The sequence below is a fragment of the Aspergillus puulaauensis genome, chromosome 8 (genome assembly GCF_016861865.1).
Source record: "Aspergillus puulaauensis MK2 DNA, chromosome 8, nearly complete sequence".
NCBI lineage: Eukaryota > Fungi > Ascomycota > Eurotiomycetes > Eurotiales > Aspergillaceae > Aspergillus > Aspergillus puulaauensis.
The window spans coordinates 260,720-286,431 of record NC_054864.1 but is presented as its reverse complement, the minus strand read 5'-3'; the positions used below and the strand labels follow the sequence as shown (position 1 = coordinate 286,431).

The 25,712-nt window shown below is 50.5% G+C and overlaps 8 protein-coding genes across 8 annotated transcripts; 3 read left to right on the top strand and 5 right to left on the bottom strand.

The window, feature by feature from the left end:
- Positions 1–482: 482 nt before the first annotated feature.
- PSY2 (SMEK family protein) lies at positions 483–3,822 on the top strand (the record flags this gene model as incomplete). The annotated part of the gene is made up of 9 exons (XM_041696362.1): positions 483–596; positions 826–922; positions 994–1,075; positions 1,136–1,185; positions 1,275–1,601; positions 1,661–2,461; positions 2,521–2,688; positions 2,738–3,171; positions 3,226–3,822. The coding sequence occupies 9 exons, from the start codon at positions 483–485 to the stop codon at positions 3,820–3,822; spliced, it is 2,670 nt and encodes an 889-aa protein (XP_041562000.1).
- Positions 3,823–5,256: 1,434 nt separating this feature from the next.
- erg1 (squalene monooxygenase erg1) lies at positions 5,257–6,767 on the bottom strand (the record flags this gene model as incomplete). The annotated part of the gene is made up of 2 exons (XM_041696361.1): positions 5,257–5,525; positions 5,585–6,767. The coding sequence occupies 2 exons, from the start codon at positions 6,765–6,767 to the stop codon at positions 5,257–5,259; spliced, it is 1,452 nt and encodes a 483-aa protein (XP_041561999.1).
- A 474-nt stretch (positions 6,768–7,241) lies between these two features.
- Positions 7,242–9,992, bottom strand: APUU_80115S (pentatricopeptide repeat protein; the record flags this gene model as incomplete). The annotated part of the gene is made up of 1 exon (XM_041696360.1): positions 7,242–9,992. One exon carries the CDS (start codon positions 9,990–9,992, stop codon positions 7,242–7,244), a length of 2,751 nt encoding a protein of 916 aa, XP_041561998.1.
- A 458-nt stretch (positions 9,993–10,450) lies between these two features.
- Positions 10,451–11,835, bottom strand: HEM15 (ferrochelatase HEM15; the record flags this gene model as incomplete). The annotated part of the gene is made up of 3 exons (XM_041696359.1): positions 10,451–10,908; positions 10,965–11,547; positions 11,614–11,835. 3 exons carry the CDS (start codon positions 11,833–11,835, stop codon positions 10,451–10,453), a joined length of 1,263 nt encoding a protein of 420 aa, XP_041561997.1.
- Positions 11,836–12,281: 446 nt separating this feature from the next.
- Positions 12,282–14,467, top strand: akuA (putative DSB repair complex subunit Ku70; the record flags this gene model as incomplete). Its single annotated transcript, XM_041696358.1, has 5 exons — positions 12,282–12,347; positions 12,407–13,018; positions 13,071–13,914; positions 13,971–14,074; positions 14,138–14,467. 5 exons carry the CDS (start codon positions 12,282–12,284, stop codon positions 14,465–14,467), a joined length of 1,956 nt encoding a protein of 651 aa, XP_041561996.1.
- Positions 14,468–15,380: 913 nt separating this feature from the next.
- On the bottom strand, positions 15,381–16,477 carry APUU_80112S (DUF3431 domain-containing protein; the record flags this gene model as incomplete). The annotated part of the gene is made up of 3 exons (XM_041696356.1): positions 15,381–15,429; positions 15,502–16,155; positions 16,227–16,477. 3 exons carry the CDS (start codon positions 16,475–16,477, stop codon positions 15,381–15,383), a joined length of 954 nt encoding a protein of 317 aa, XP_041561995.1.
- A 1,138-nt stretch (positions 16,478–17,615) lies between these two features.
- Positions 17,616–18,599, bottom strand: CWC24 (U2-type spliceosomal complex subunit CWC24; the record flags this gene model as incomplete). Its single annotated transcript, XM_041696355.1, has 1 exon — positions 17,616–18,599. One exon carries the CDS (start codon positions 18,597–18,599, stop codon positions 17,616–17,618), a length of 984 nt encoding a protein of 327 aa, XP_041561994.1.
- Positions 18,600–20,140: 1,541 nt separating this feature from the next.
- Positions 20,141–25,007, top strand: APUU_80110A (putative nuclear migration protein (ApsA); the record flags this gene model as incomplete). Its single annotated transcript, XM_041696354.1, has 2 exons — positions 20,141–20,584; positions 20,652–25,007. 2 exons carry the CDS (start codon positions 20,141–20,143, stop codon positions 25,005–25,007), a joined length of 4,800 nt encoding a protein of 1,599 aa, XP_041561993.1.
- Positions 25,008–25,712: the final 705 nt, after the last annotated feature.

Genomic DNA, 25,712 nt, shown 5'->3' with positions numbered 1-25,712 from the left:
TCAGCCTTCTCTCGCTTGTCCCTCCGGTCGCGTGTGTCGCTGCAGTGGCGGATTTATTTCATCACCCTCCGCATCTCCTGCGCCAAAGGAACAAGGTCTGTCCGATCCAGGACCCTGAACGTCCTGAAATCCAATTCTCGCGCCGACCGCTGCCGAGGCCGCCAGCTGGTCCCGACTCCGTCACCACCACCACCACCACCACCACCATCTTTCATCATCGTCAGCCACACCAGATTTCGCCATCCTCCCACCCCATCATCGCCGCCGTCCTGAAATCCCCCTTCTCCCTCCGCCCGTTGACCCCACAGCGACCGTATTCTCCGCCTCTCTCTCGCTCTCCTTGTTCCCGCCCGCCCGCCGACCCGCGCTCTCTGAGTCTGCTTTGCTCGCCCTCTACCTTGGCGCTCTCCTCGCGCCGGTGCACTCGTCGTTCCTGAGGTGTCCCGGAGTGACGAGCGCCCCTCTTCTTCCCCGACCAGACCATGGCGTTGGATTTACAGCCGCCCGGCGATCGCAAGCGGGTTAAGGTTTACGAACTGAAGGAGAATGACTGGTTTGATCGGGGAACAGGGTTTTGCACTGGCCAGATCCTGGATGTAAGCGACGCTCTCCCCCCGACTGCTTTATCTCGTGGCTATCGCGTGGAATGGTATAACATGACACGAATGGATTCATGGCATCACCACCGCAAACCTTCTCACGCCTACGCGACCCCGGCCGCCAATAACTAGTGGTTGTCGGCCGGGCGCAAATGCCTATGGGAAGGGCGCGATTGTCTGTACGCGTTTTGATATTTTGCTAATATCGGATTTTCTTACCCTGTAGGATGAACCGCGGATATTTGTTGAGTCGGAAGATAAACCCGTTCGCGTGCTTTTGGAGACCAGAATCTCTAAGGATGGCGGATATCAAAAACAGCAAGGTTGGTTTCTTTGCCCATGCCGCACCACGAATGCACTCGGTATTCGCTGACACTGCTTGCCCTATGTTTAGATACATTGATCGTATGGACCGAGCCGAACCAGACGGATATGGCATTGAGTTTTCAGGAGGCGGAGGGATGCGCTGTGATATGGTAATTTGCCATTCGGCCCGGCGCAATTGTTGTGATGCTTTTTGCTTACCCGTGTTAAAGGAATTTTGTCAATTCTGTTCAACAACACCTTCTCACGCTCGCCGCAGGTGGTAAGAGTTTTTTTCTGTTATTTGTACCGTGGCGCATGTCGCCCATGTTTTGATCACTTTTGCTGATAGCGACGCGCGCCTTCTTGCAGATGACGCTCTCTCCGATGACCTCGACAATATCCAGACCGTTGTATTGCCCGCGCCCGAACTTGTGAACCTCCCCGAGATCGATCATTTGATGAGAGCCGCCAGCATAGCCCAGGCCAGCCGAGATGCGCTGTCCAAGTGTGTCCTCAGAGATGAATACATACATAAACTCCTTCCTCTGGTTACAGTCGCGGAAGACCTGGAGAGTATCGACGACTTGCACCGTCTTTGCAACATCATGAAATCGCTCATCCTTCTCAACGACACCACTATAATTGAAACCGTTGTCACCGACCCCGTCATACTTGGAGTTGTTGGAGCATTGGAATGTATGTGTGCTCGGAAACCTCGCGCGTATAGTGGGGTGTACGCCGCTAACTTTCTGTAGATGATCCCGAGTTCCCTACACATAAAGCAAATCATCGCCAGTACTTGTCAGACAAATCACGCTACAAGGAAGTGGTTCCGATCAGAGACCCCTCCATTCGGCGAAAAATCCGGTACACCTGGCGGTTGCAATATTTGAAAGATGTCGTTCTCGCACGTATCCTTGACGACCCAACCTTTTCGGTCCTTAATTCTATGATCTTCTACAACCAAGTTGATATTGTGAACCACATTCAGTCAGACGGCCCGTTCCTCAAAGAGCTATTTTCGGTCTTCGATCCGCGAAGCCCAGATGGAAAGCGCAAGGAGGATGCAGTTCAGTTCCTGCACCAATGCGCATCGATTGCGAAAAACCTACAGATACCGGAACGAGCCACGCTTTATGGGAACCTTATCAGCCATGGTCTTTTCGCCGTGATTGCGTTCGCCATTAAGCACCCTAACCCGGCGGTTCGGACGACGGGAATTGATATTTTAGTCGCACTTCTTGACCACGATCCGATCATGATGCGCAGCTATATGCTTAAGGCCGTTAATGAGAATAAGACTCCGTTAACTGATACCCTAATCGACCTGCTCCACTCGGAGGCCGATCTCGGCGTGAAGAATCAGCTGGCGGATGCGATCAAGGTCTTGCTAGACCCGCAGGTCCCCTTGCAGGCCGCGATGGCTCGGGCTGGCCCCGAACATGCTACCAAGGTGCGGCCGAATATACTCTCGGATGCATTCGTTCAAAACCACTTCGACGAATCTTCAAAGAGACTATTTGCACCTTTGAAAAAACTCGAGGACCTGTCTAATCGTAAGTCTTTGAGCCGCATTGTCATTTGTATGTTCAACTCTCTGACAATTCCTCTCCAGCCCATGCTTTGACCTTCCAAGCCGTAGCCCTGTACTCCCATCTAGTGGACATTCTCACCTTCTTCGTCCGTCAACACCTTTACCGATGCCGCAATGTCATTCAGAATGAGCGGCTTGCAGCGCACATCACCCAATTACTTAGGGTGCCGCAAAAACACCTTAAATTAAGTATGTTTCGTCGACTCCCTCCATTCGAGCAGTTCTAATGGTTCTCTAGCCGCCTTAAAATTCTTCAGGACCCTGCTTAGCCTTCAAGATACCTTTTATCAAGCTTTGATGACGCATAACGATACATTTGGGCTCATTCTTGACATTGTTTATGAGACCATGCCTCGCGATAACCTGCTCAATTCTGCCTGCCTTGAACTTTTCGAATTTATTAAACGGGAACATATCAAGCCGATTACTCTGCATGTGGTCGGAAAATATGGCGACAAACTGAGAAATATCACTTATGTGGACACTTTCCAGGGCCTGATAGTTCATTACGAACAGCTCCAGGGATACAGTGAGGAAGCGGATTCGACACTTTACTCTCAAGAGGAGGTAACACCTGTCCTGAAGATGCCACCCAGTGGACGTTGGCAAGGCGTGAAAGAAATGGATCCTGCCGAAGAGGAGTATTTCAACACGTCGGATGAAGAAGAAGAGGTAAGACTCTGCCCAGCTATGGATGCCGATCGAAATACTGATTCCGAGTTCCAGTGGCAGCAAGATAATCAGGCTACGGGCACCCTCATCTCGCAGGTTCCAAACGGCGCTGCTTCTCCCTCAGTAAAGTCCCTGGTAGACTATCCAGATGATGACGAAGAAGAAAACGATGCTATGGATACGACAGAAGCGAACCAAAAACAACAGCCTCAGCTTGAGGAAACTTCGAACGACGATGCACCTGCAGACCCGGCCAGCGACCAACCATCGACTCCAGTCTCACAGGTCGTGCAGACGCCTCCCGAGAGGTTATCGGAGAAGCGCCGCCGCGAGGAAGAGGATGATGACGAGCTCGTCAAGCTTACATCTGGACCTAAACGAAGAAGCTCTACGAGTAGTTCTACTGGGAGTGCAGGGTTGCTACGGAAAAAGCGAAGCAGCTCTATCGGTTCGGTAATAATTGCTGAAAAGGGAGCCGCACAAGGAGGACAGGGTGCTGGGAATGCAGCACCGAAGCGGATCGCCATCAACCTCAGTTCCTCGGCCAAGCAGTCTACAGACACGACTGACATACCTGAACCTGCATCCAATTCGCCTGGTAATGAGAACGAGAAGGAAAACCATAATGACAGCGGCAGCGGTGAAGGTTGAATTGCAACCCACCCTTACTGTTCACGCCCAAATGAAGTCTTCATTCAACTTTTCTGCATCTGCACTGCAAGCATAGCCTTCGAAAATCTCCTCGCGATTGTTTTTTACGAATGCATCCTAGATACCAGATGAAGTGCCATGGGTTTTTTTTGTCTTCCCATTTTCTTTTTCGTACTTGTTGTTATCTTCTTGCTGCCGGGTCTTCGAACATATTTGAGCGAAAATTTTCCGTCCTTGCTATCCTGCCGTGTCTTGCAGCTCCGTTTTGGCATCTATCAAATTATGGAAATAGAGGGTGGACGCACGCAGCCCTCTATCCTTTTACTCCCTCTCTCGATCTCCTCAAACCTACCCATATTTCCATACCGTGCAATATATGTACGCATAACTGAACCGAACTTAACCTAGCTTAACCGCTTTTGCTATACCATACCATACCATCCATCCATCCATCATCTATCGGTGTTCCTGGCGTCTAGTCATCCACGCGTGGTGTTTGTTGCACGGCTTCTCTTCTTTCTGCTTTTGAGTATCATACATCCATCCAGCCAGCCATTCATCAACCTATATTTATGTCTATTTCCTTTCTTGCACTTTCTCACTGGCTCCGTTGATTGATTGAATGATTGATTGAAGCCTTGGGTTCAATGAGGGTTAAAGCGACCTAAACAAATCCAGCACCCATGAGAGGTTTGTTCCAATAAGTTAAGTAACGAATGCGAATGGGAATGCGAATGCGACGGCATACGCAACGCGGTCATGGTATAGCATATAGCAAGCACGCAGCACTGCTAGGAGTTTTACTTTTCTTTCTGAACTGAGTTTCTGGTGCAGTGCATTACGTCTGGGTCGAATTGAATTGAATTGAATTGAATTGAAATGTCGAATAGGGATTTTGTATGCTTTGTCTCGTCTCTCCCTTATCTATTGAGGGAATAGGTAAAGTAAAGTACTGTCGTAATCATGTATTGATGGTGATAGTAGGTAGTAGGAAGACAGGGTCAATCTATCTGTCTCCAAAATTAACAAACGAGAAAACAATGCGAGGATAGTGTATTGTTTTGGTAGTAGAGTGGAAGTAGCTCGGAAACCAGACCCACAGGGTCTAGTCTGAGTCTGGGTCTATATAATACACAAGAAACCAAAACAGGCCAAGACAAGATGAAAGGGAGAAAAGGAGATGGACTGAGGGAGATATTAAAGTGGAAATACTCTTAGGAATATTTTGAGCGGAATTAAAATGACAAAATATAGACAGGCGGGTGAGTAGATGGGTGGGTAGTAGTTATACACAGACTAAACATGTATCGTCGTGACAAATAAGGGGACATTATGTATATGATACGTAGAACGAAATTGGTGCCGCCCATTGCTTTATACGGAACCAAGGAAGTGGTACCGTCGGGGGGCCAAGTAAGCGAGTAAAGTAGAAGGCTAGCAGAAGGCTTCAATTAACATGTAAGGGAAGATAACGACGCATGCTGTCCAGAAGACGGTGACGCATCGGATCAGAGCCAAGGGCAGCTTGTATAACGGGGAGTCGCGGATGATCATCCAGAGGGAGACGAAGGCGACTGCGAAGAAGTGGGCGAAGAGGACTTGTGGTTTCTTGAGCATCCCACCGAGGAGACCGGCGGGCTGGTTATACATTCCCATCGCGAAATATTCGAAGCAGCCGCGCTGTAGGGCTTTTAGGTTGTCATCTAGCGGGAAACGAGTTAGTACCATAGCCTATGACAGTGGACAAGTAGGAAAGTCTTACCATCCGCAGCGAAGAGAGAGTACAGAGCTTGAGCTAGGATGTTGATGACTGATGCACCCATCTTGCGTCTCCAGTGGAAGGCAGAAAGTTGTTTGAGGACAAGTGCGGTGTTGCTCAGTTTGGGGACGTTCGCCGGGCTGAGCAGGTCACGGAGTATGACAACGTCGTTCAATGCGACTGTCATACCACCTCCTGTAAGCGGATGCCGCATGTTGAGAGCATCTCCTAGCACTATTAATCCTGGCGTTTTGTTTGTGGCACTCGGCAGGAATGAATTCGGCATGGACCGCAGTTGACCCTTGTCTAGCGCGGCCGCGAATGAAGGCTGGATACCTTTAGGGAGAGACGGCAGGACAACGTTTCGGAGATGACCCTTGACACCTCCATTCTTGACGGAGGCCGAGGGTAGATTTTCTGGGATGTCGCAAAGGATTCTGGTCTCGTGTGTTCCGATTTGGTAGACGAGGACGGGCGGGCTATTAGTGTTTAGAAGGACATGGCCATAGTGTGGTTGAGGCAGTTGCGCATCAATGAGCTCCAGGCCCCAGAACTTCGACCGGACTTTGGGGGTATAAGGGTGATGTTGTTTCCGAAATTTGGAGGCGTAGCCGTCAGCAACGACGGTTACTTGACCGAAGTAGCAATCTTTGGACTCCTTGGTCACGCAGTCCACTCCAAGAACCTGCTTGGTATGCGAGCAAGTGACCAGATCCGTAACCTTGGTCTCGACAATCGTGACATTGGGGCAAGCCCTGGCGGCCTCGCGCAGCTTCATCACGAACCGTCCATGGTGGAATGATTTGCCTTCTGGTCGCGGAGCCCCAGGACTTTGAATGGGGTATGGAATTTTGACAGGATCGCCCTTGTAGGTAACATAGTATCCTTCAGTCGGAATACCCTCAATTCCCTCCAGGCAGTCCCGCAGACCCAGCTGCTCCAGGGCAGTGACACCTCCGGGTTGTAAGAGTTCGCCGACAATGCGGTCGGGCTCCTTGAGCGACTGTTCGAGCAGAAGGACACTCCGGCCCTGGCCACCCAAAGCCACAGCCAATGCACATCCCAAAATTCCAGCTCCTACTATAACGACATCGGCGTCATGGTGAACTCGTCTGCGGTACTCGGCGGCGTCCGGAGACTTGAGGGCCTGGTCGTTGACATGGCCGTGGGCGAGGGTTGTGGCCATCGTGGTGGCGGAAGAGAAATTCAGAAACTCGGCGCAGAAGGGATGATCGACGAGAACAAACGAGGGATGCTGCGCATATTCGGGTCGCAGAGCCTGGTGGAACAAGGATAGAGACGAGGAGGGGGAGAAAATGCGGCGGAGGGAGGAGGCAGCGGGAATCTTTAATAGGTGAAGGTTAGGTACCGGTAGGTAAAGGGGGATGCGGATTTTGTGGTTGTGCTCTGCGGCCGCGCCAGAAGTGGCCTGACTGCCTCCACCGGCTGCTAAGATTAACGGTGACCGTACGATGCGAATGAGACCTTACTTACTGGCCCAAAAACACTGGAATTATTTTTTTGTAGCCTAGAGTGTCTTGTATAGGAAAGATCAAAGTCGCTGAATTCTCGCCAAGCACGATCACATGCAAAATGCTCACTGATAGTAATATACAGGTACAGGTCTAGATTACATCGGGTTCTATCTATACTACAGACCTCAGAGTCCATTAACGCTCTCCAGTTCAACGCAAGCGGCCTCGTCCCATTGAGCGAGAATCGAGGACTCGTCGTTGTCGATCCGGCGCAGCACCTTCTCGAGCTCGTACTCTTCGTCCCACTCCTCGATCGCCTGCTTGAACAACTTCGCCTGGCCACGCCACATGTCGTACTTGTTTCCATACCCCTTCAGTCTTCGCCGAAATGATTTCTTCAACTCAGCGTTACCCCCCAGCTCCGAGTATTTGGGATCGCCATTGCACTTCCCATGAAGGACAGAGGCTGCGAAATCCAAATAACGCAATTGGATCTTCTTCTCGGACGACGTATCCTCGCGGCGGACGATCCCCAAAACCCTGTCAACCTCGACGGCAAGATCTCGGCTCAGAGCACTCCCTCGGGAAATAGCGGTCAGAATACACCACCGCATCCCCGCAAAATTGTTCGTCGCAGTAAATGCACGGAGGAACATCTTAATGCAAACAGCATCGAACTCTTTCAAGCGTCCATATTTTGACGTATACACCGTCACGAGTAGATCAAGAGCCAGCTCGGGCTTATTTGATGCAATCAAACGTCGGCTTGTCGAGGCGGTGATATTATGCTTGATTACCATTCTTCTGGTGAGCCAGCAGATCTTGTAGAAGCGGAAAACAGCCAACTTGACGACTTCGTCCTCTGCTGAGGGGTCCAAATCTTTTATCTGGCGGTAGAAGATGGGCAACGACTTTGTCCATTGGCCTTCTAACAGAGTTTGGGCGGCGCTTGGCCCGTGCTCAAGCAGTGTAGCAATCACCGCAAGTTCAACTTCTAGCGGCTTGAAGTGGAATCCGGCATATTTCGCACCCTGGAAACACTGCAAGGCTTCTGCCATTTTCCCCATGTGCATGTAATAAATCATCTGATGGTGTAATTTCTGGAACTGATCAACGGGTCTCGAAGATTTTGTTAGTTCGTCCACAGTGCGCTTATACCATGCGTCGGGGAACTGTGCGCCCAAATTGTTCGTCACCGGTAAAAACGATCGACGGTCCTGGCCCAGAAGTTGCTGCGAGGCAGTGGCGCGCATATTTTCTTCTCTGGCAACACGCAGCATCTGCCAGAAACCAACTGGTGAATCTTCGAGCGCTGATCGACGGTTGCGCAACAGCTCTATAAATGCCTTCTCGTCAACCTTGACTTTCCACCCACGTTGGCGCGCCATGCTTGTAAATTCAGAAACCATAGCTTCATCGCCCTTTTCGACGATTGCCTCCATTATGTGCTGGAAGAAAACCCGATCAGCATTGATGTCAAACTTATCAATGTATCGATAAAGGAAGTCCTGGATCTCAACACATGTATGTGATGGCCAATATTCCAGGAATATGCGGTCAAATACATAGACGAAGTCTCGTTTCTTGCTCGTCAGACCGAGTTTATGCATTTCCTGGAGACCCTCATCCACAGCTGCCCAATCACATTGTAAAGCTTTGCCGTATACCAGAAGACCTTTCATCCGACAAGTTAGCGGCACACGGTAAGTCGTTGTCATCTGGTGTACAAGAGCTTCAGCATCCGAAAATCGGCCGAATTCCACATAAGCCTTGAGCAACGGGTTGACAAGCTTTTCGGTGGGAGCTTTATCCAAACGTCGCAGCACCATCAACAATTTTGTGAATTGGCCGTTCAGTAGCTCAATGTTTCTTGTCTTTTTCCACAGGCCGCTGAGATATGCACCGCATAGACCACAATCTCTGTCCTTGGATAGATTTCGCAGTAGAACCCATTTCGCACTTGTGAGTCTACGGGATTCAACCAAGCAGCGAAGAACGACGTCTAACAACACCCCAGGGACAGAAAATTTTCCCCTATACCGCATGTATATAGTCGCCGCTGATTCTATGCAGCCCTTCTTTGCTAGTGTAACAATCAGGATTCTCCACATCGTCGGTGATATTCGGTCCACCTCTTCCAAACGCTCAAAGACGCTTCTCGCGATAAACACATTATCCTGTCTGCAATTCAAGAAGAAGGCCTGGGTAGCAAGCTCCCTCCGCTCGGATGATATGCCTTTGAGTGAGGCCGGATGCGCATCCAAGAAGATTTGAGCGGCGTTGATGTAATCACCACGCTCAAAGAGCTCCTCCATGTTTTCGGTAAGTGTCTTTTGCTTCTTAGCGGAATTTCCAAGATCACTCTCCACTGTCCCAATATATGTCTTTAGTTCTGGTTCTTGGCCGATATTTCTCGATTTTAGGGGCGGCTCAGGCGGCCGGGAAGGAGGAAAGCTGGCTTTGTTTCCCGAATTCAACGAGCTTTGATTCAGCTCAATGCCCGCTCGGGAAACTCCAGCCTCATGCGATATCGTAACTGTAGTATTATCGTCAAACGAGTTTGCTGACTTGCTGTCAACTGAGAAATCGGGGGGATTTTCGTCGCGAGCACAATCCGACCCGAGAATTTGCGATTTTCTGAACTTTCTCTCCTCCTCCTTCCATGCCTCGAGGCCCATAAATTCACCTGCTTCCGCAGCGTCCATCATACGAGAGAGCCTCCTGGCTGCCGATGTCGCATCATATCTCGGGGCGGAGGATTGGAGGGCCCTCTTATTCTCGACAATGCGTTCCGCGACACCAACCCGCCGATGGACATCATACGTGATAGCAGCAACTGTACAGCAGCTTCCCACAGTTGATCCAGCGAGGGCCAGCCTCCGAAGCGTTCGAAGGGCATTTCTCGAGGGAACGGCCGGAGGGCCGTGGGTAGGCATTTTATCGAGTGAGCACCGCAACCAGCGGGCGGCGGATAGGGATCTCAACTAATAACCATAAAGTGAAGAAGGAAATAGGTTCAAGTCTAGGGATTCGTAATAAAATCCGGATATCGAATGTGGACTCGTCAATTGGTTGAATTGTCGGGGTTGGTCCAAAATATGTGCCGGAGACGCTCTTCGGAAAGTTTGCAGCTGGCGGCGCGGTTGGCTTGTCTCGGTCGCCGTAGCAGCTTTTAGTTCCGGGTCAACCCATACCGTACCAGCATCCCCTTGGCGGCTCCCAGATGATCATGCCATGCGATGGTCTACACACCTTGCTGTCGCGAAATTTGAAGGATTTGGCCACAGGTTCACGATTGTTTTTTAATTACCCTGTCAGAATCATAATATTGGTACATTGCCCACAAACTTCTGAGCATCTCAAATTATATAATCCCGAAAATCGTATGCTTTATTTATTGTACAAGAGAAGCGAATTTTTGGCCGGCAAAAAATTTCTTCTGTTCAAGACACCTTTCGCTCTTGCAGCCTTGACAGCGAAGCGTCATTTGGCGGGAACATAAGTCCCCTGCTCGCAAATGGCCCCGAGCCAAGTCTGCGAGAGCTTGGATGAATACCGGGTTGCCATTCAAACTCTCGGCACGCTTTACTCCTGGAGAATTGGCCTCTTCCATCACTTCTAGATCCAATTCGTACAGGGTCTCAATATGATCACTGGTGAAAGCAATTGGGACAAGAACAATGTCGGTGTGGCCCTTCTTCACATATTCCTGAACCGTATCGCTAGTTTGAGCGCCGAGCCAGGCAGATGGCCCAACTTGAGACTGCCAGCACAGTCGGTAGGGATTGCTGAAGTTTAGCCTTTGCATTACAGCATGGACGGTTGCAGCGACTTCTGCTGGGTAGGGGTCACCTGAAAGACAGCATCAGTTACATGACTATTGGGACGGACAGGCAAAATCGCCTTACCTCTGTTGACCACGCTCATAGGCAAACTGTGAGCCGAGAACAATAACACCACATTGCCTCTCTTTTCTTCAGGGTAGGTCTTCAGCTGATCCTCGATATTCTGCGCAAATGCTTCAACAAGACCGGGGTGTGTTGGCCAGCGATCAATGACACTCCATTGGATAGCCCCTGTCGAATCCATGTCGCCATTTCCACGCTTTCCTTCCAGTCGGTTTCTCCATTTCCACAGCTCATTTAGTGAGCTGCCTGTTGTAGAGCATGAGTACTGCGGATATTGCGTGAATGCGACAGCACGACCCCCCTTTCCGTTACCGAATCCGTCCTCTAGTAACTGGGTATACATTTCTTCCGTTAAGGGTGCGGCATATCGGAATGCGACGTAAGGCTTGTGAGGCGCGGATTCGGGGTTAAGTTTGTCCAATAATTTGCACATCTCTGTACATTGATACTCAGACCATTTCCTGATTGGTGAACCTCCTCCAATATCCGAATATTGTTTCTGGATCTTTGGTGTTCTCCTCCTCGCGATCAGTGGGCCGAGGTAGTTTTGGAGACGGCCTAGGGGGATTAAGTCGCCATCGGCCTGTATGACAAACGGACTGGTTAGAGGATATTTTCAGATGATGGGATAGGATGGGCCGTAACGCACGAATAGTCTGCTCAGAAAATCCTCCACTTCGCCAGTTGTTGAAGGACCGCCCATATTTAAGAAGACCATTGCAGTCGGTCCTTTAGAACCCGTGGCATCTTGGGTAACTGGTGGTACAACTGTTGCAAGGCCGCGTCTCTGTCCTCCATTACTCCCTAGACATATGCGAGATATCGGGCGCAGCAGTTGCTGCTGAAGCGTAAAGGTGCGTCGCAGAGCCATAACCGCAACGTCAGGTAAGTCAATTTGAGACACGAGCGTATCTCTTGGGGGGGGTAGGATATAGATTAGACGATGTATCAAAAAGTATTAATAATTCCGGTGCATCCAGACTTAATATAAAGAAAGGAATTGAATATTGTAGAGTACGTAAACGTCAGCAAGCCAATTCGATGTGTCGCCAACTCGCCATCGGCATCATGACGGAGAAGCTTCGGTCCGTCCATCGGCCAATCACAAGGAAGCCGGGGTCATCAGCCTTGGCATAGTCACATGATGTTCGTGTCTTCCCCGCGTCAGCGCTGTCGGAGAATCGCGTTTGCCGGGCTGGTGTACCTAAGATAGGCAGAACACCCCCCAGTCGCCTTGATAACCACGAAGAGCCGGGGACGGTCCCAATTCTCCTTTCACACAACCTTCCCAATTCAGAGCGATCTATTATTCACAGCATGGCTGAAGATGGTCAATACCACGAAGAGGACGTCGCTGGTGAGGAGGAGGAGCTGGACGAGACGGTACAGAGCTTCGCTGTATTTGCTTATGAAATTACCGCCTTGCTGACATGTGAGAGTAGAGCTACAAGTCATTTAGAGATGCCGTCCTCTTTGCCATTGAAGTCAGTGACTCGATGCTCGAAACTCGTACATCCGCAGACCCGAAGAAACCCAGCCATGAGTCGCCGGCTACCGCCGCGTTGAAGTGCGCATACCATCTTATGCAGCAACGAATCATCTCCAACCCCCATGACATGATTGGTGTTCTATTGTATGGAACAAAACAATCTAAATTCTACAACGAGGACGAAAACAGCCGCGGCGACTTATCATACCCCAACTGCTACCTCCTCACGGACCTTGATATCCCCTCTGCGCACGAGGTTCTCGAATTGCGGTCGCTGGTCGAGGACGAAGACAAAGCTAAGGATGTGCTTGTACCGTCGGAAGAGCATGTTTCCATGGCCAACGTATTGTTTTGCGCAAACCAAATATTCACATCAAAAGCTCCAAATTTCTTATCGCGCCGGCTGTTCATAGTCACTGATAACGATAACCCCCATGGAGATAACAAATCCCTCCGCTCTGCGGCGACTGTTCGTGCGAAAGACTTATACGACCTTGGCGTTATTATCGAATTGTTTCCAATTTCTCAAGTTAAACATGAATTCGACACTTCTAGGTTTTACGATGTAAGTACATTCCGGCCAAACTCTGCAAAACATGATCACTTACAATGGATAGGATATCATATACAAAGCGTCCCCTATGGACCCAGAGGCTCCTGCCTATCTGAAGCCTGATTCGAAAACAACAGATTCCCAGGATGGTATCTCATTACTCAATGGTCTCTTGTCAAGCATCAATTCCAAGTCCGTACCACGCCGTGCGCAATTCTCAAACCTTTCTTTAGAGCTGGGCCCGAACCTGAAGATATCCGTGTCTGGCTATATTCTTTTCAAACGTCAGGAGCCGGCGAGGAGTTGTTTCGTGTGGCTAGGAGGGGAAAAGCCGCAAATCGCGAAGGGAGTTACTACACAGATCGCAGACGATTCAGCTCGAACTATTGAGAAATGGGAGATCAAGAAAGCATATAAATTCGGCGGGGACCAAGTCTCCTTCGCCCCAGAAGAACAAAAAGGTTTACGGGACTTCGGTGAGCCGGTGATTCGAATTATTGGATTCAAGCCACTTTCCGCCCTTCCTTTCTGGGCCAATATTAAGCATCCTCTATTTATCTACCCTTCCGAGGAAGACTATGTGGGTTCTACGCGAGTATTCTCCGCCTTGTATCAGAAACTCTTGAGGGACCAAAAGGTTGCGCTTGTCTGGTACATTGCACGCAAGGCGATGGCCCCAGCCCTTGGTGCAATGATGGCCGGCGAGGAGAAAGTTGATGAGAATGGCGTTCAAAAGTTCCCGCCGGGGATGTGGATCGTGCCAATTCCCTTCGCGGACGATGTTCGGCAGAACCCAGAGGCTACCATTGAAGTTGCTCCAGAGCCACTCATCGATCAGATGCGAACGATCATCCAGCAATTACAACTCCCAAAAGGTGTTTATGAGCCCCATAAATATCCCAACCCATGTAAGTACTCTCTTGGTGTCTAACACCCGGGAAATTAATATTGACAAACCAACTAGCGCTTCAATGGCATTATCGGATACTGCAAGCGCTTGCACTCGACGAAGATGTCCCTCAGCAACCAGAAGACAAGACACTTCCTAAATATCGACAAATAGACAAGGTAAGCCGCGGTCGTCAACGATCTTGGGGTCTCTCAAGCTGACTGTCTTTTTTTTTCCCCCAGCGCGCTGGTGACTACGTTCTTTCCTGGTCCGACGAACTGGACAAACAATACAACATAATATCCGCCAAAGGACCACAAAGCACACTCGCCAAAAGGCCTGCAAAAGGAGACGCAGCAGACAAAGCCGGGCCTCCGGCGAAGAAAATTAAGGCTGAAGGTGGTGGTTCCGGGAATCACCAGGAAGAAGTCCAGAGACACTATGAGAAGGGAACATTGTCCAAAATGACGGTAGCTTCTCTCAAGGAATATCTCACAACCCAGGGACGGTCAACCGCCGGTAAGAAGGCAGAGCTTGTTGAGCGGGTGGAGGAACTCCTTGAGACGAAATAGCTCGACGACGATGAAGTAGGGCATGAGATCAACCTGGGCCATGTAATTTAGTAATGCTAGACACGATATGACTTGAAGCCATGTATATTTTATTCCATCATGAATACCCATTGTATAATAAAGGTATCGAGCTCTTTGATTTCGGGATATTTAGCCGTAACTCCATACTACCTGGTGCTTACTTCTCCAAGCATCCATCATCGACTCAAACAAGTCGTTGGCATGAACAGTAGGTTAATATAGGCCTAATGGTACGAGATATTATTTATCGATAACTCATCGTTAGTTTTTAGGGGCACGTCATAATTCAAGAAATATTGGTTTGTGGACGAAGCATGGAATAGAGAAATATATATATATATATATATATTAATTACTCGCACAATTTTTCCAGTCAAAAAAAAAATCGAGTACAACGAGCGAATCAATTTGCATCGATTCCACAATAGGCCCCAACGACTAGTAAATTATTCTCGAGCATAATGAAACTATGGAATGGAAATTCTGCTATTTGAAATTGTGCTTCCCCCTCCTTTCATAGATGGAAAGAAGTCCCCAACACGTCTATTTGTTACTAGAAACCCGAGATGAGCATTTAGAGTTGGAGAATGAGTAAATAGATCTATGAATTGGACTTGTATTTGTGTATTGGTCTAACACTTCTAGGGTTCACCTTTCGAACCTCTAAATCTAGGGGTATAGTATAGGCATAAGTAGATAATAACGAACGCTATAACGCTTTGCAGACAACATAAGCGACCCAGCAGCAGATAGCAAATAGTGGATGATTGTGCCGGCGACGGTAAAAAAATGAGATATATATCAGTGATAGGAATTCAAGAGTTCTTTAGACACTCGAAGTGGTGTCTTGTGCATGTGAGAGTGCGTGAGGAAGGGCGCGCGCGGGTGTGTATCAGCATTGCCCGTATACCTGGCAATAGCAAAGTTCCTGGTCAGGACAGCTAGAAGAGATATATTAGCGATATGGTCAAGACATCAAGACAGAAAGCAAGGGTGCGGAAGCTGGCACATACTATACAGAGTCTTTGCCAAAGATAACGTGCCAGATATACTCCATAACCCGACCGCTAGCGGCGTCGTTTTTATCGGTATCGATCACCCACTGTCTGATCTTGATGTAATCTTCCTTCGGTCGCTGGAGGACCTGGTCTCGCGATACGGCGAACTGTGCGCAACATGCTGCTGCGACTGAGGTGGGCATTTGGAGGTATTTCGATTTCTTTTCGTGGTGATCGTGGCTGTATTCGTCGTCTTCGTCGAGTGAACTTGGACTTGTAGTTGAGTTTAGAGGCGGCGTGCTAGTTCCTTCAAATATTTCCGTCCAAACATCCTCAGTGACGTGTCCATTTGGTTTATCGGGGGCGCCGCAGCCAGGGTTTTGGTTGCACCGGAGATTGACGTAGCCGTTGCGCTGGACGAAATCGAGCTGCAATGAGCGCAGAGCGGCGACATTATCGTGCATTGGAGCATCAACGTGCCAGGCCATGAGGAACCCCGAGCGATGGGAGTGGACGAAGGCGATTGTGGATGGGAGGTTGTCGTAATAGTCTATTAAGTAGGTAAGGTAGGCCATTGACTCGTGGCCTTTGTTGCGTGGTGTCTTGAGGCGGTTGCTATCGGTGACTGTGTCCGCGGATGGATTTACTGTATAAATGGCGCGTTGCCAACTGAGCAGGTTAGCTATGCGGACAAGAAACAGGAGGGTTTGCCGCGATTCAGACACGGAATGAGCGCATACTCTGGAAGTTCGTCATGGACCCAGTGTACAGGCTCCTCTTCGAGCCTTGCCATGACAACCACCTTGTCCCTGATAGTTCCATTGTAGGCAGCCCATTTGTCTAGGTGGGTATCTTTGCTGCTTAGCCAGTCGATCAGGTAGACGCCAGCGTGATACTGATCGGAGAGGTCTGCGAAATGAGCGAGCAGAAAGTATGCGGGGATGCAGACGATTAAGGAGAGAGAGAGTGCAATGCGATAGCCGCTCTTCATTATGAGTAAGAATGGACGATTGGAGGCCCGGCGAGTTGTACTAGGCTAGAATGGGTTGATACATCTGCGGACGCTTGTCGGGGCCCAAAGAAGGAGTGATGAGTTTCCTGATGAAAGGAGCAGGACAGGACGTATCCAGCAGTCCAAAGCGAGCAATACGTGAGGTTGGAAAAGGACGGACAGAAAGGCTGGCCTTTCTTGATCTCGGGGGAAAGCAAAAAGAGAAAAGGGTCCAGGGATGTGCGAATTGGCGACATTTAGCATAGAACCAAGCATGGACTCAGGGCCCAAACTTTCCTAATTCCTCCCCCCCCACCGCGGAGTGAAACCGGGGGAGGCAAATTCCCGTCCCATGGCTATCACTACGACAATTGAGAGTGCGTTGGGGAATTGGATAGACTCGATTGGCCAGTCCTCCATGGTTGATTGCGTGGGCCAGAGGCTGAGTGATTTGGAACCAGGACTGTGCGAAGAAAAGGAGTCAAGAGCCCGTCGATATGCCACGCGTTAGGCCCGCAAGTGGTCCCCAAGCCCAAGCCAAACGGCCGCGCCAGTCGCGACGTCTGTCATGGCCCATAGGCCGCAGGCGTGCGTGGCGGCTCACCCAAAGTTGTGGTGGTGGAACTGTTGCTGATTGCTGAAACCATACTGGGCCGTCTCGGGGGGCTGTGAGTTTAGTGGAGAAGCTTAGCACTCTGGCATGGACTGTTGTAGAATTAGACGCTCCGACTCGTCTCAGCAGGAAGTAAGCCAAAGAAGATCATCGCAGGCTGGCACAGTACAGCCCCAAGAAAGAAACTGAGCTGCCTGCAACTGTCTGCTGAGCCCGGTCGTATTTTTGGCCCGGGAAAGCTAGCTGGATGGGAACCTGTAAGAACCTTAACTGTGAAGGGGCAAGGGTCCAACAGAATCCGCAGGATCAACACGTGGGCCCAGCACTAGCGGATTGGCGAATGACGTATGCCGCCCTTGCGGCAAGACATTCATGATCGCCCGCTTTGGTATGAGGTCTAAAACTAGCCCCCATGCCATTCACATTGTAAATTGCTCAGGGGTAAATCACAATACAGTTACAGCCTCACAGGCCTGCTGCGGCGCCGGTATTTTGAATTTGAAACTATGGCTTCTATATATACAATCACGAGCTGTCTGCCTCTTCGTCTTCCTCGCTGCTAACTTCCTCGCCATCGGCAATGGCCTGTTCTCGGCGCTGCCGCGCTCGCTCCCTCTTCTTCTCGAGCAAGCTGTTGAGCTTCTTCGCGACGTTGAAAACCCCGCCAGTGCCAGCCCCGCAGGCAGCACAGGATGGGCTCTTTCGATAACGCTGCAGAGCGCACGCCTCGCAGAAGTAGTGACCACATTTTGTAATGATGGGATTCTGGTATGGTTTTCTGCAGATAATGCATGCGAAGGGGATATTTTCCAGCTCTTCCTCATCGTCATCCTCATTATCGCCAGTTTTGTCACCCCGTTGTGATACCACCTTGCCGGCCACGTTTTTGCCTTTCGTGTTGACGTCCCAGTCCCGATCTAACTCCCAGCCCTGCTTATAATCTTCACGCATATGACTGAACTTGCAGCCATCCCCGAAACCACAGTATCCGGTGAGTTTGTAGTCCTTACAAACATCGGGCGCATAATCCATGTATGTCACTGTCCGCACATTGGTTGGCGCTTTGATGGGACCGAACTGCTTCGTTGGAGCATTGGGGTTTTTCTGAATGAACGATTGGTAATTGGCAGCGCCCTTATATGTACCGTCAGGCGCGTCCGGGGCAGAGGACTCTGGGCGAGCTCGTATCGATCCTAGGAGGTTCTTTGCATTTAATTCATCATCGTACCAGTTGGAGTGTTTGGTGGCGTCGTTGGACGGGGCTAGAGAAGTAGCCGCGGCGGCAACAGGCTCATCGGAGTTGATTGCTCGTCGCACATTTGACCCTGACGATGCAGAAACTACCGCGTTCTTCCGACGCCTCTTGATTCTATGGCCTTCTTCATCGTCGGAGGATGTGAAACTCGAGTCGGAATCCGCATCGGGAGGCGGCGATTCAGGCTTCTTGCGGAAGTTGCCCTTCTTGACCGAACGCTTTTTGAAAGCGACTGGAGGCGCTGCGTCCGCCATTTTGAGACTGTACACGGGTTGAGCGAGAGAACTGCTTGAGCGAAAAAAAAGTGCTTGCTGATAAGCTCCAACACTTGTTGCGGAGTGGCAAGGGCACGTGACAAACATTAGTAACAATTGAACATCATGTGCTTAATTAGTCAACTTGGACAAGAAATGTTAACAAAATGGGCAAACCAGACAAACAAGACAAACCAAGCCGAGCCGAATTGTTTGGGTGTCGCGAACCCCGTTTTGGGTGTCTGTTTTGGCACTAGCAGATTGAGTCATCTTGTTGTTGTTGTTGTTGTGGATTCTTGTTGTGTGCCTGAGCCTGTGACTTTCCCACGCGCTGGTCGGATTAACGTCCAGTAACCTTATTTACGTTCCATTGCTTGGCTGTTTTTTACTCCGTATTTGCTGTCTTTATCGAATAATGGATTTGTAGACTACACAGACTGCTGTTCTTATTTTCAGGAATTGCTCCTTCAATTTCTTGCTACGTATCAGATCGATTAACCCCCGTAGACTAGTCATAGTTAGTTATTCATAGCAGACGCTTTTGCCCACTTCTGGCCCTCTCGCAAGGCCTGCCTCAGGCCCCGGGACTCATCTTCTGATTCTCGCCTCTCGCGTTCTCTCCCTTCTTTCTTCTTCGTCCCCCCCGCCCAACGAGTCGTTTTCGTCTCGTTGTCCAACTGGCATCACGTCCTATACTCGTTCTCTTATTGTTTCCCCTCTTGTTTCTATTCTTTCCCTTTCTTACAATCACTTGTGCTGTTCTTGCCTTACACGTCTTTACCTAATCCCTTCTTTTATTCAATTTCGCGACTTTCTTTTGTCTTTGCACTTTTCAAATTCAAGCCCTTTTGATTAACCTTAATTGAAGCTGCCTGCTGTACAGTGTAGCTGACTATTGCATCCGCATTAACCTGTTGCCTGTTGTTGTTGTCTTTGTTTTGCGACAAGACGTAATCGCCACGACTGCAGCAGCTTGTTTCCGAATCGTCCCCTCGCGTGGTTGGCCCGCAATCCCCGGTCGCACGCACTCCCAAGGTTACCCTACGACCACCTCCACAACGCGTTTGTTGTCGTCCTTGGGTCGCTCCCGAGCGGGTTTTCAGTTCATCCTCCTATTTTGTTTTGCCTGGTTATAGCAAAACAAAAGCCGGCTTTCACTTTTGTGACTGCGATTAGATTCAGTTCGTTATTTTTTTTTGCGCTGCGCTTCTCCCAAGTCGACGACCGACACGGCCACCTTAGCGGATTACTCACCGACCTACGGCGGTACTAATTCAGATCCGTTCCACCACCGCCATTCCCCTCACCCAAGCGCCGATATCACTGTGAATCCCCAGTCGCTGGTCGGCGCAAGTTCGGACAGCATTAGTTGGGATTTAGAATATCTCGAACGCGAGGGATTGGACGTGAAGTCGAATGATGACTCTGGTTTGAGGCGGGATTAAAAAGACGACCGAGGCGACGACCTTACGAATTCCCTAACTGCAAATAAATCGTGATTTCAAGGAACCGCGATTATTTGCAGCCTCAAATCTTTAAATATGACCGCTTCTGGAAGTGGAAGCGCCTCGATATCCGTGATGGATGACCCTTTCGTTACCAATCCGGAAGGGGCGCGCAACCCCCTGGAGACAAACCAATATTCCTCGTTTGATGCGCAACTGTTCAGTTTGGATGCCTCTTCGCCCGCACAAGCTAAACGGGCTCTGGAGGCCCATCTAGCGGAAACTGAGCGCCGCCTCGAAGAAGCGTCTAAACTGGGCACCGCTCTCGTTGATCAGCGAAAGGAACTGGAGGACAAGCTCAAGGAAGTCGAGCAACAACAGGAGGAGGGCCAAATTGGACAAGATCTCCGTCGGAAATTGTCTGAACTCGAGCACGAGTACAATGAAATCGGCCGGGAGACTGCACGAGCGTTTCTTGCGCCAAAGCGTCTTGCTGGTGGAGATGATGGGCATGTGGGCACACCCTCTTTCGACCAGAAGGTTTGTTTCCCATGCGCCTAAGTAATACAGCATTGTTAGGGCCAGTTGCTAACCCCTCAATTTCTAGTCACCCCTAAGTCCAGCATTCTTTGCTGGGCAAGCTACTAATTCCCCCAGTAAGGTGAGCGTACCATCACGAAAACAGCGCAACCAGCCTTCAAACCGCGTCCACGATATCGAGTTTGCTACCGAAATTTCCACGTCCTTACTTGCCCAAGTGCGTCAACTACAAACATTGCTAGCCGAACGGGAGGATAGCTTGAAAACCGTGAACCTGGAAAAGTCGCGACTCGAGTTGGAAGCCGAAGGATATGCCCAACGGATACGCGCTTTGGACGAGAGCGAGGAACGGTATAAGGACGAGAACTGGGCGCTGGAAACAAAGACCCACGAGCTTATGGCCGCCGTGAAAGAAGCCACAGACCGCGAGGGAAAACTTAATGGCAGTCTAGGGGCAGTTGCTGCGGAAAAAGGTGTCATGGAGCGGGAGCTCGAAGATCTAAAACAAGCGAACGCCAAACTTGTTGAAGACCACACGGCAGCCCAGAAGGCGAATGATGCTGAAATCCATCTTTTGCGTAGGAATCTCACGGCAGGAGATACCGAGAAGGCTACGCTTCAGCGGAAGCTCGAAGATATGAACTCCCAGAACCAAGAGCTCGCGAAAGCAGTCGCCATGCGGTTGCGCCACCATGAAACAGAGTCTACCCGTGAAATCATGCGGTCCCGTGATTCTGATGATGAAGACCAAGCAACACCAGAGAACTCGCCACCGCCGTCACCGAATAAATTCACTCCTCGTCATAACCACCTGGAGACCGAGACTCTGCGGAGCTCGCTTGGCCATGCTCACCGTATGATCCAGAATCTGAGGAGTACGGTTCATCGAGAGAAGACAGAGAAGATCGAGCTGAAGCGCATGCTTCAGGACGCACGAGATGAGGTCGAACAGCGCCGCCGCGATTCAACTGCTGCGAATGGCACTACCAACAAGAAGCAAAAGACAAAGGCTGACGCATCGCGCAAAGCTGCACGGCCGGACTTGTTGGGAGCTGGAAGGAAGAAGGCGGAAATTGAGATTCATGATTCCGACTGGGAAGATAATGCTGGCGAAATAAGCCCAACCCACAAAGCATCGATGAAATCTCGCGAGCGCCGCGGGGACCAGTCGACTGATGAGCGTAGCGATGCTTATCACACTGCAACAGAGAATGATGATCCTTTCGAGACCGCCAATGAAAGAGAAACCGCCACCGAAAGTGAAGCCTTCCAGACCGGCGTCGAGAGCATGGCTGGCGAGAGTACTGATAGCGATGAACTCACTGAGACTGAAGATCGTGTCAATAGCAGCACTCCACGGGAACGGGTCTCATCCCTGACTTTGGCCAAGGCTCGTGACCGCACGTCTTACTACAGCACAGCATCAACCTCTGCCGATGAGGATAGCGAAGACCCCGGTACGCCGTCAGCTAGCCAGTTCTCCACCCCTCGATACCGCCTCCGGAAGAAGAGGAGTGTTGTTCGCAAGATTCGTCCCTCAGGAGAGGCCCCAATGGCGTTTGGCAGCCGACCCTCAAGTGCGCGGGACTCTCCAGCAACCAGCTTCACGCGGGAGGCTTCAGCGGCTCCAGAAGGCCAAAGTCTTTTCGCGGAACTTGCCGAACTTGATGGTGATGAAGATGAAGACGGAAGTTTTGGACCGCCAATGCAATTTGATCCCGAGTCGCCTACCACGCCACGCATGGTTCCGGGATCTGATTCAAGGAGGCCGTCTGAGGCAAACATGGAGACTCCGCCGAAGCCTGCCATGGTTGACTCTGGTGTCATGACCGATCCTTGGGAACCGACACCGTCGTTGACATCTCATACCTCGGACGCCGAAACTGTCAGTGGTGTTCCTCTTACTCCTAAGAAGGCGGCGATGTCGGATGCCGGTACTGGCATGGAAGGTGTGGAGTCACCCAAGTTGGTCAATTCAGGAACTCAGTGGACTCCGCTGAAACCTGACGTAGACCTCAATGGCGATCAAGTCTTGAATGTCCCTACTCCGCCGAAGATGGCATGGGATGGGCAAAACGCGGACGAGCAACGAGAGGTCGAGATGCCCGATACCCCGAAGACGCAGATCGAGTTGGATGTTTCATCCATCTCTCATCAAGAAACCGAACCCGTGGCGCCGAGTTTCCCAGAGTTGAGCACGGCACTCTTTGTGGGCGGGACAACAGAACCCATTGCTGTCCCAACTCCTGTACAGCCCGAGGTGGCCTTGTCAACAATCTCATCGCAATCCAGCGAACCCAAATCGCCCATCATCCCTGTAATTCCCGAGCCAGAACCGGCTTACGTACCGGACATGGTCTTCTCTCAAATATCGGTGCTAGATACACTGCCAGTTGCTGCCAGCCTGCCAGTACCAGAGGTTGAACCGGTGGTATCTCGTTCCGAGCAAGGGACCAGTACAGATGTCGTCGAGTTCTCGATTTCAGCCATTTCTTCAGAACAAACTGAGCCTATCGAAGCTGTTCCTGAAGCCAAGGAAGACACTGTGGTTCCTGTCCCTATGGTTGTAGACGAGGCTGTCCCTGATCCGACCCTTCCCGACTTGAGCATCTCCTTCATACCTCCGGCGTACACCGAGCCAATTTCTCCAGAGACTCAAGAGGTTGCTGTTCCATCTGTGCCACAGTTATCATTGTCTACGGTCAACTCGGTTGAGACTCCTCCGGTCGAACATGCTCCAGCTGTAGTATATCTACCTTCTCTACCCGTGGTTGATGAGAACACTCCACCCGGTGCAATGGCGAGCTCCAAAGCAATCAAGGATGGCCCACCTCAAGTTGTCGTGGACGACAGCGCAGACAGGGATACTGCTGATGAAACAGTTACTCAAGAGCCTGGTGCGACGTTGCCCCTAGGCGCTATTTCTGGGAACGCAGCCCCTCGCCGCGCAAGGGCGGACTCGTCTCACCAGGCTGACCAGGGCGCTCAAACCATTTTATCGTCCAAGCAAATTGACCAGCTCCTTCTTGACCGTGTTTCTTCAAGACCACTTTCACCCCCTGACAGCGACCGGACCAAGGAAATGAATAGCTCACCTTTCAATACGCCCAAGGTGCGATCACGCCCTGTTCCCGCTCCCCTGGCCTCAAGCACCTCCCCCCACAAGAGGCCCGGAAGTGCCAACAGCCAAGCGTCAAGTGTTCAAATCCACCCTCCATTGCCGGTTGACCACAGAGAGGCCATCTTGGCTGCGGAGAAGAAATCAATGGAGCAACGTCCGACGTCTGCTGGCTTGATGGGTCCACCACTTGCGCCAGCTTCCGCCTATAGAACGAATGGCGCGCAACGTCCTCGAACACCGAATGAGTCCGCTGTCCAAGCTGGCTCCGCAAAGACAACTACATCGCGAGCCAGCATGAGACGTGATAGCCACATGTCACGACGATCTTCGGTGTCTTCATTCGCGTCTGAGTTGGAAGAGCGTTTCAATATGCAACCCCACCCACCCTTTGCACCACCGCAGGGATATTCCATGGGAACTGATCCTCGGATGATTCAAGCAATCACGCAAACCATGATTGGTGAATTCCTGTGGAAATATACTCGCCGCGCCGTGTCTGGAGATATCTCCAACACCAGACACCGCCGATACTTCTGGGTCCACCCGTACACAAGGACATTGTACTGGAGCGAACACGATCCGCAATCTTCTGGTAAGAGCGAGGGTCGAACCAAGAGCGTTCCAATTGAGGCTGTCAGAGTGGTGGCGGACGATAATCCATACCCACCTGGACTTCACTGCAAGAGCTTGGAAGTTGTTAGTCCTGGCCGTAGAATAAGGTTCACCGCGACTACGAGCCAAAGGCACGAGACATGGTTTAATGCGCTCTCGTACTTGCTTGTACGAAACGGCCCGGAGGACGAAGATGCAGATAACAATGTTACCCTGGAAGACATTGACGAGTTCAACCCCGGATTCCGTTCTCGATCGCGTCAAACTGCACGCATGTCAGTTTCCTCGGGGCAGAGCCGTGGCGGCACGCGTAATCTACCCAAGCAACGTTCAGGCTCAGCAATGTCTTTACGCCCGAGTTTGACACCCGGCCGTGCATCCCCGGCGTATCCCCCGTCGCATTACTCGGACCAGGCTCGCCAGAGCTCAGCGTCTCGCCTGAGCACCATTTTTAACTCGACAATCAAGGGGTCTTTTGGACGTAAAGGCCCTGGATATGCGGCGTCCAGTGTGAATGAAGGCAGCCTCCACAACCATGACAGTGTGGAGGATCTTCAACATGTGCACGATCATGATGGGGATCGACTCGAAAACGTTCGTGCTTGCTGCGATGGCAAGCATGATGTCAGTTCTCTCTCGAGAAACAGCCGCTATAGCCCTCGTGCCAACCGGATTCATTCCCATCACTGATCCATCTTCGAAGCGTTTTGAAAAGTCTTGTGGGTTGAAACCTCCACCTTATAGTCACAATTTCGGCATCATGCGCGAAACAGCTCCTCATCTTCTCGGCTCAACCGTTATTATATCTTTGTTGGCCGGCCATCCCAGCAAGTGAGCGTCATTTCCACTTATTGCGACATAAGCCTGCATATCGATTTAGTCATTGGGCCTTGATTCTACAATCTGCATTTGCTGAACATTGATGTTCACTTCGAATTTCTGTTATTAATTCCATCATTATCCTGCATGAACCGTTGGTTTATTTCTTTTGTTGTGACATACTCGAACGCCGGGCCACTCATTCATTATGGCCCGGTCGAATTTCCTCTTACCAACATGCTGCGCGGATATGGGCGCTTGCGCTTCTTGTACTTTTGACTTCCACTCCGACCTTGACCTTGGTTTCGGTCTCTGATGACAGTGTTGAATGCTTATAGTGGTTGTAATACAGGCTGTGTTGCTGGCTGTCTGGATTTTACCGTTTGACTTTGCGTTCAGTGCCAGAAATTGATATATCTAGGCATTTCATGAACTAGAAAATCACTTTTGGAAGACAAGAATTTCTAGACTCCTAAGTAGTAGCAGTAATCGGCTAAGTACCCGACTTTGTAGACTCGTTTCGGCGTTTCGCAAGGGCTCTCGGCCTTTGCAGAATGGAGATATTATTAGTCATCC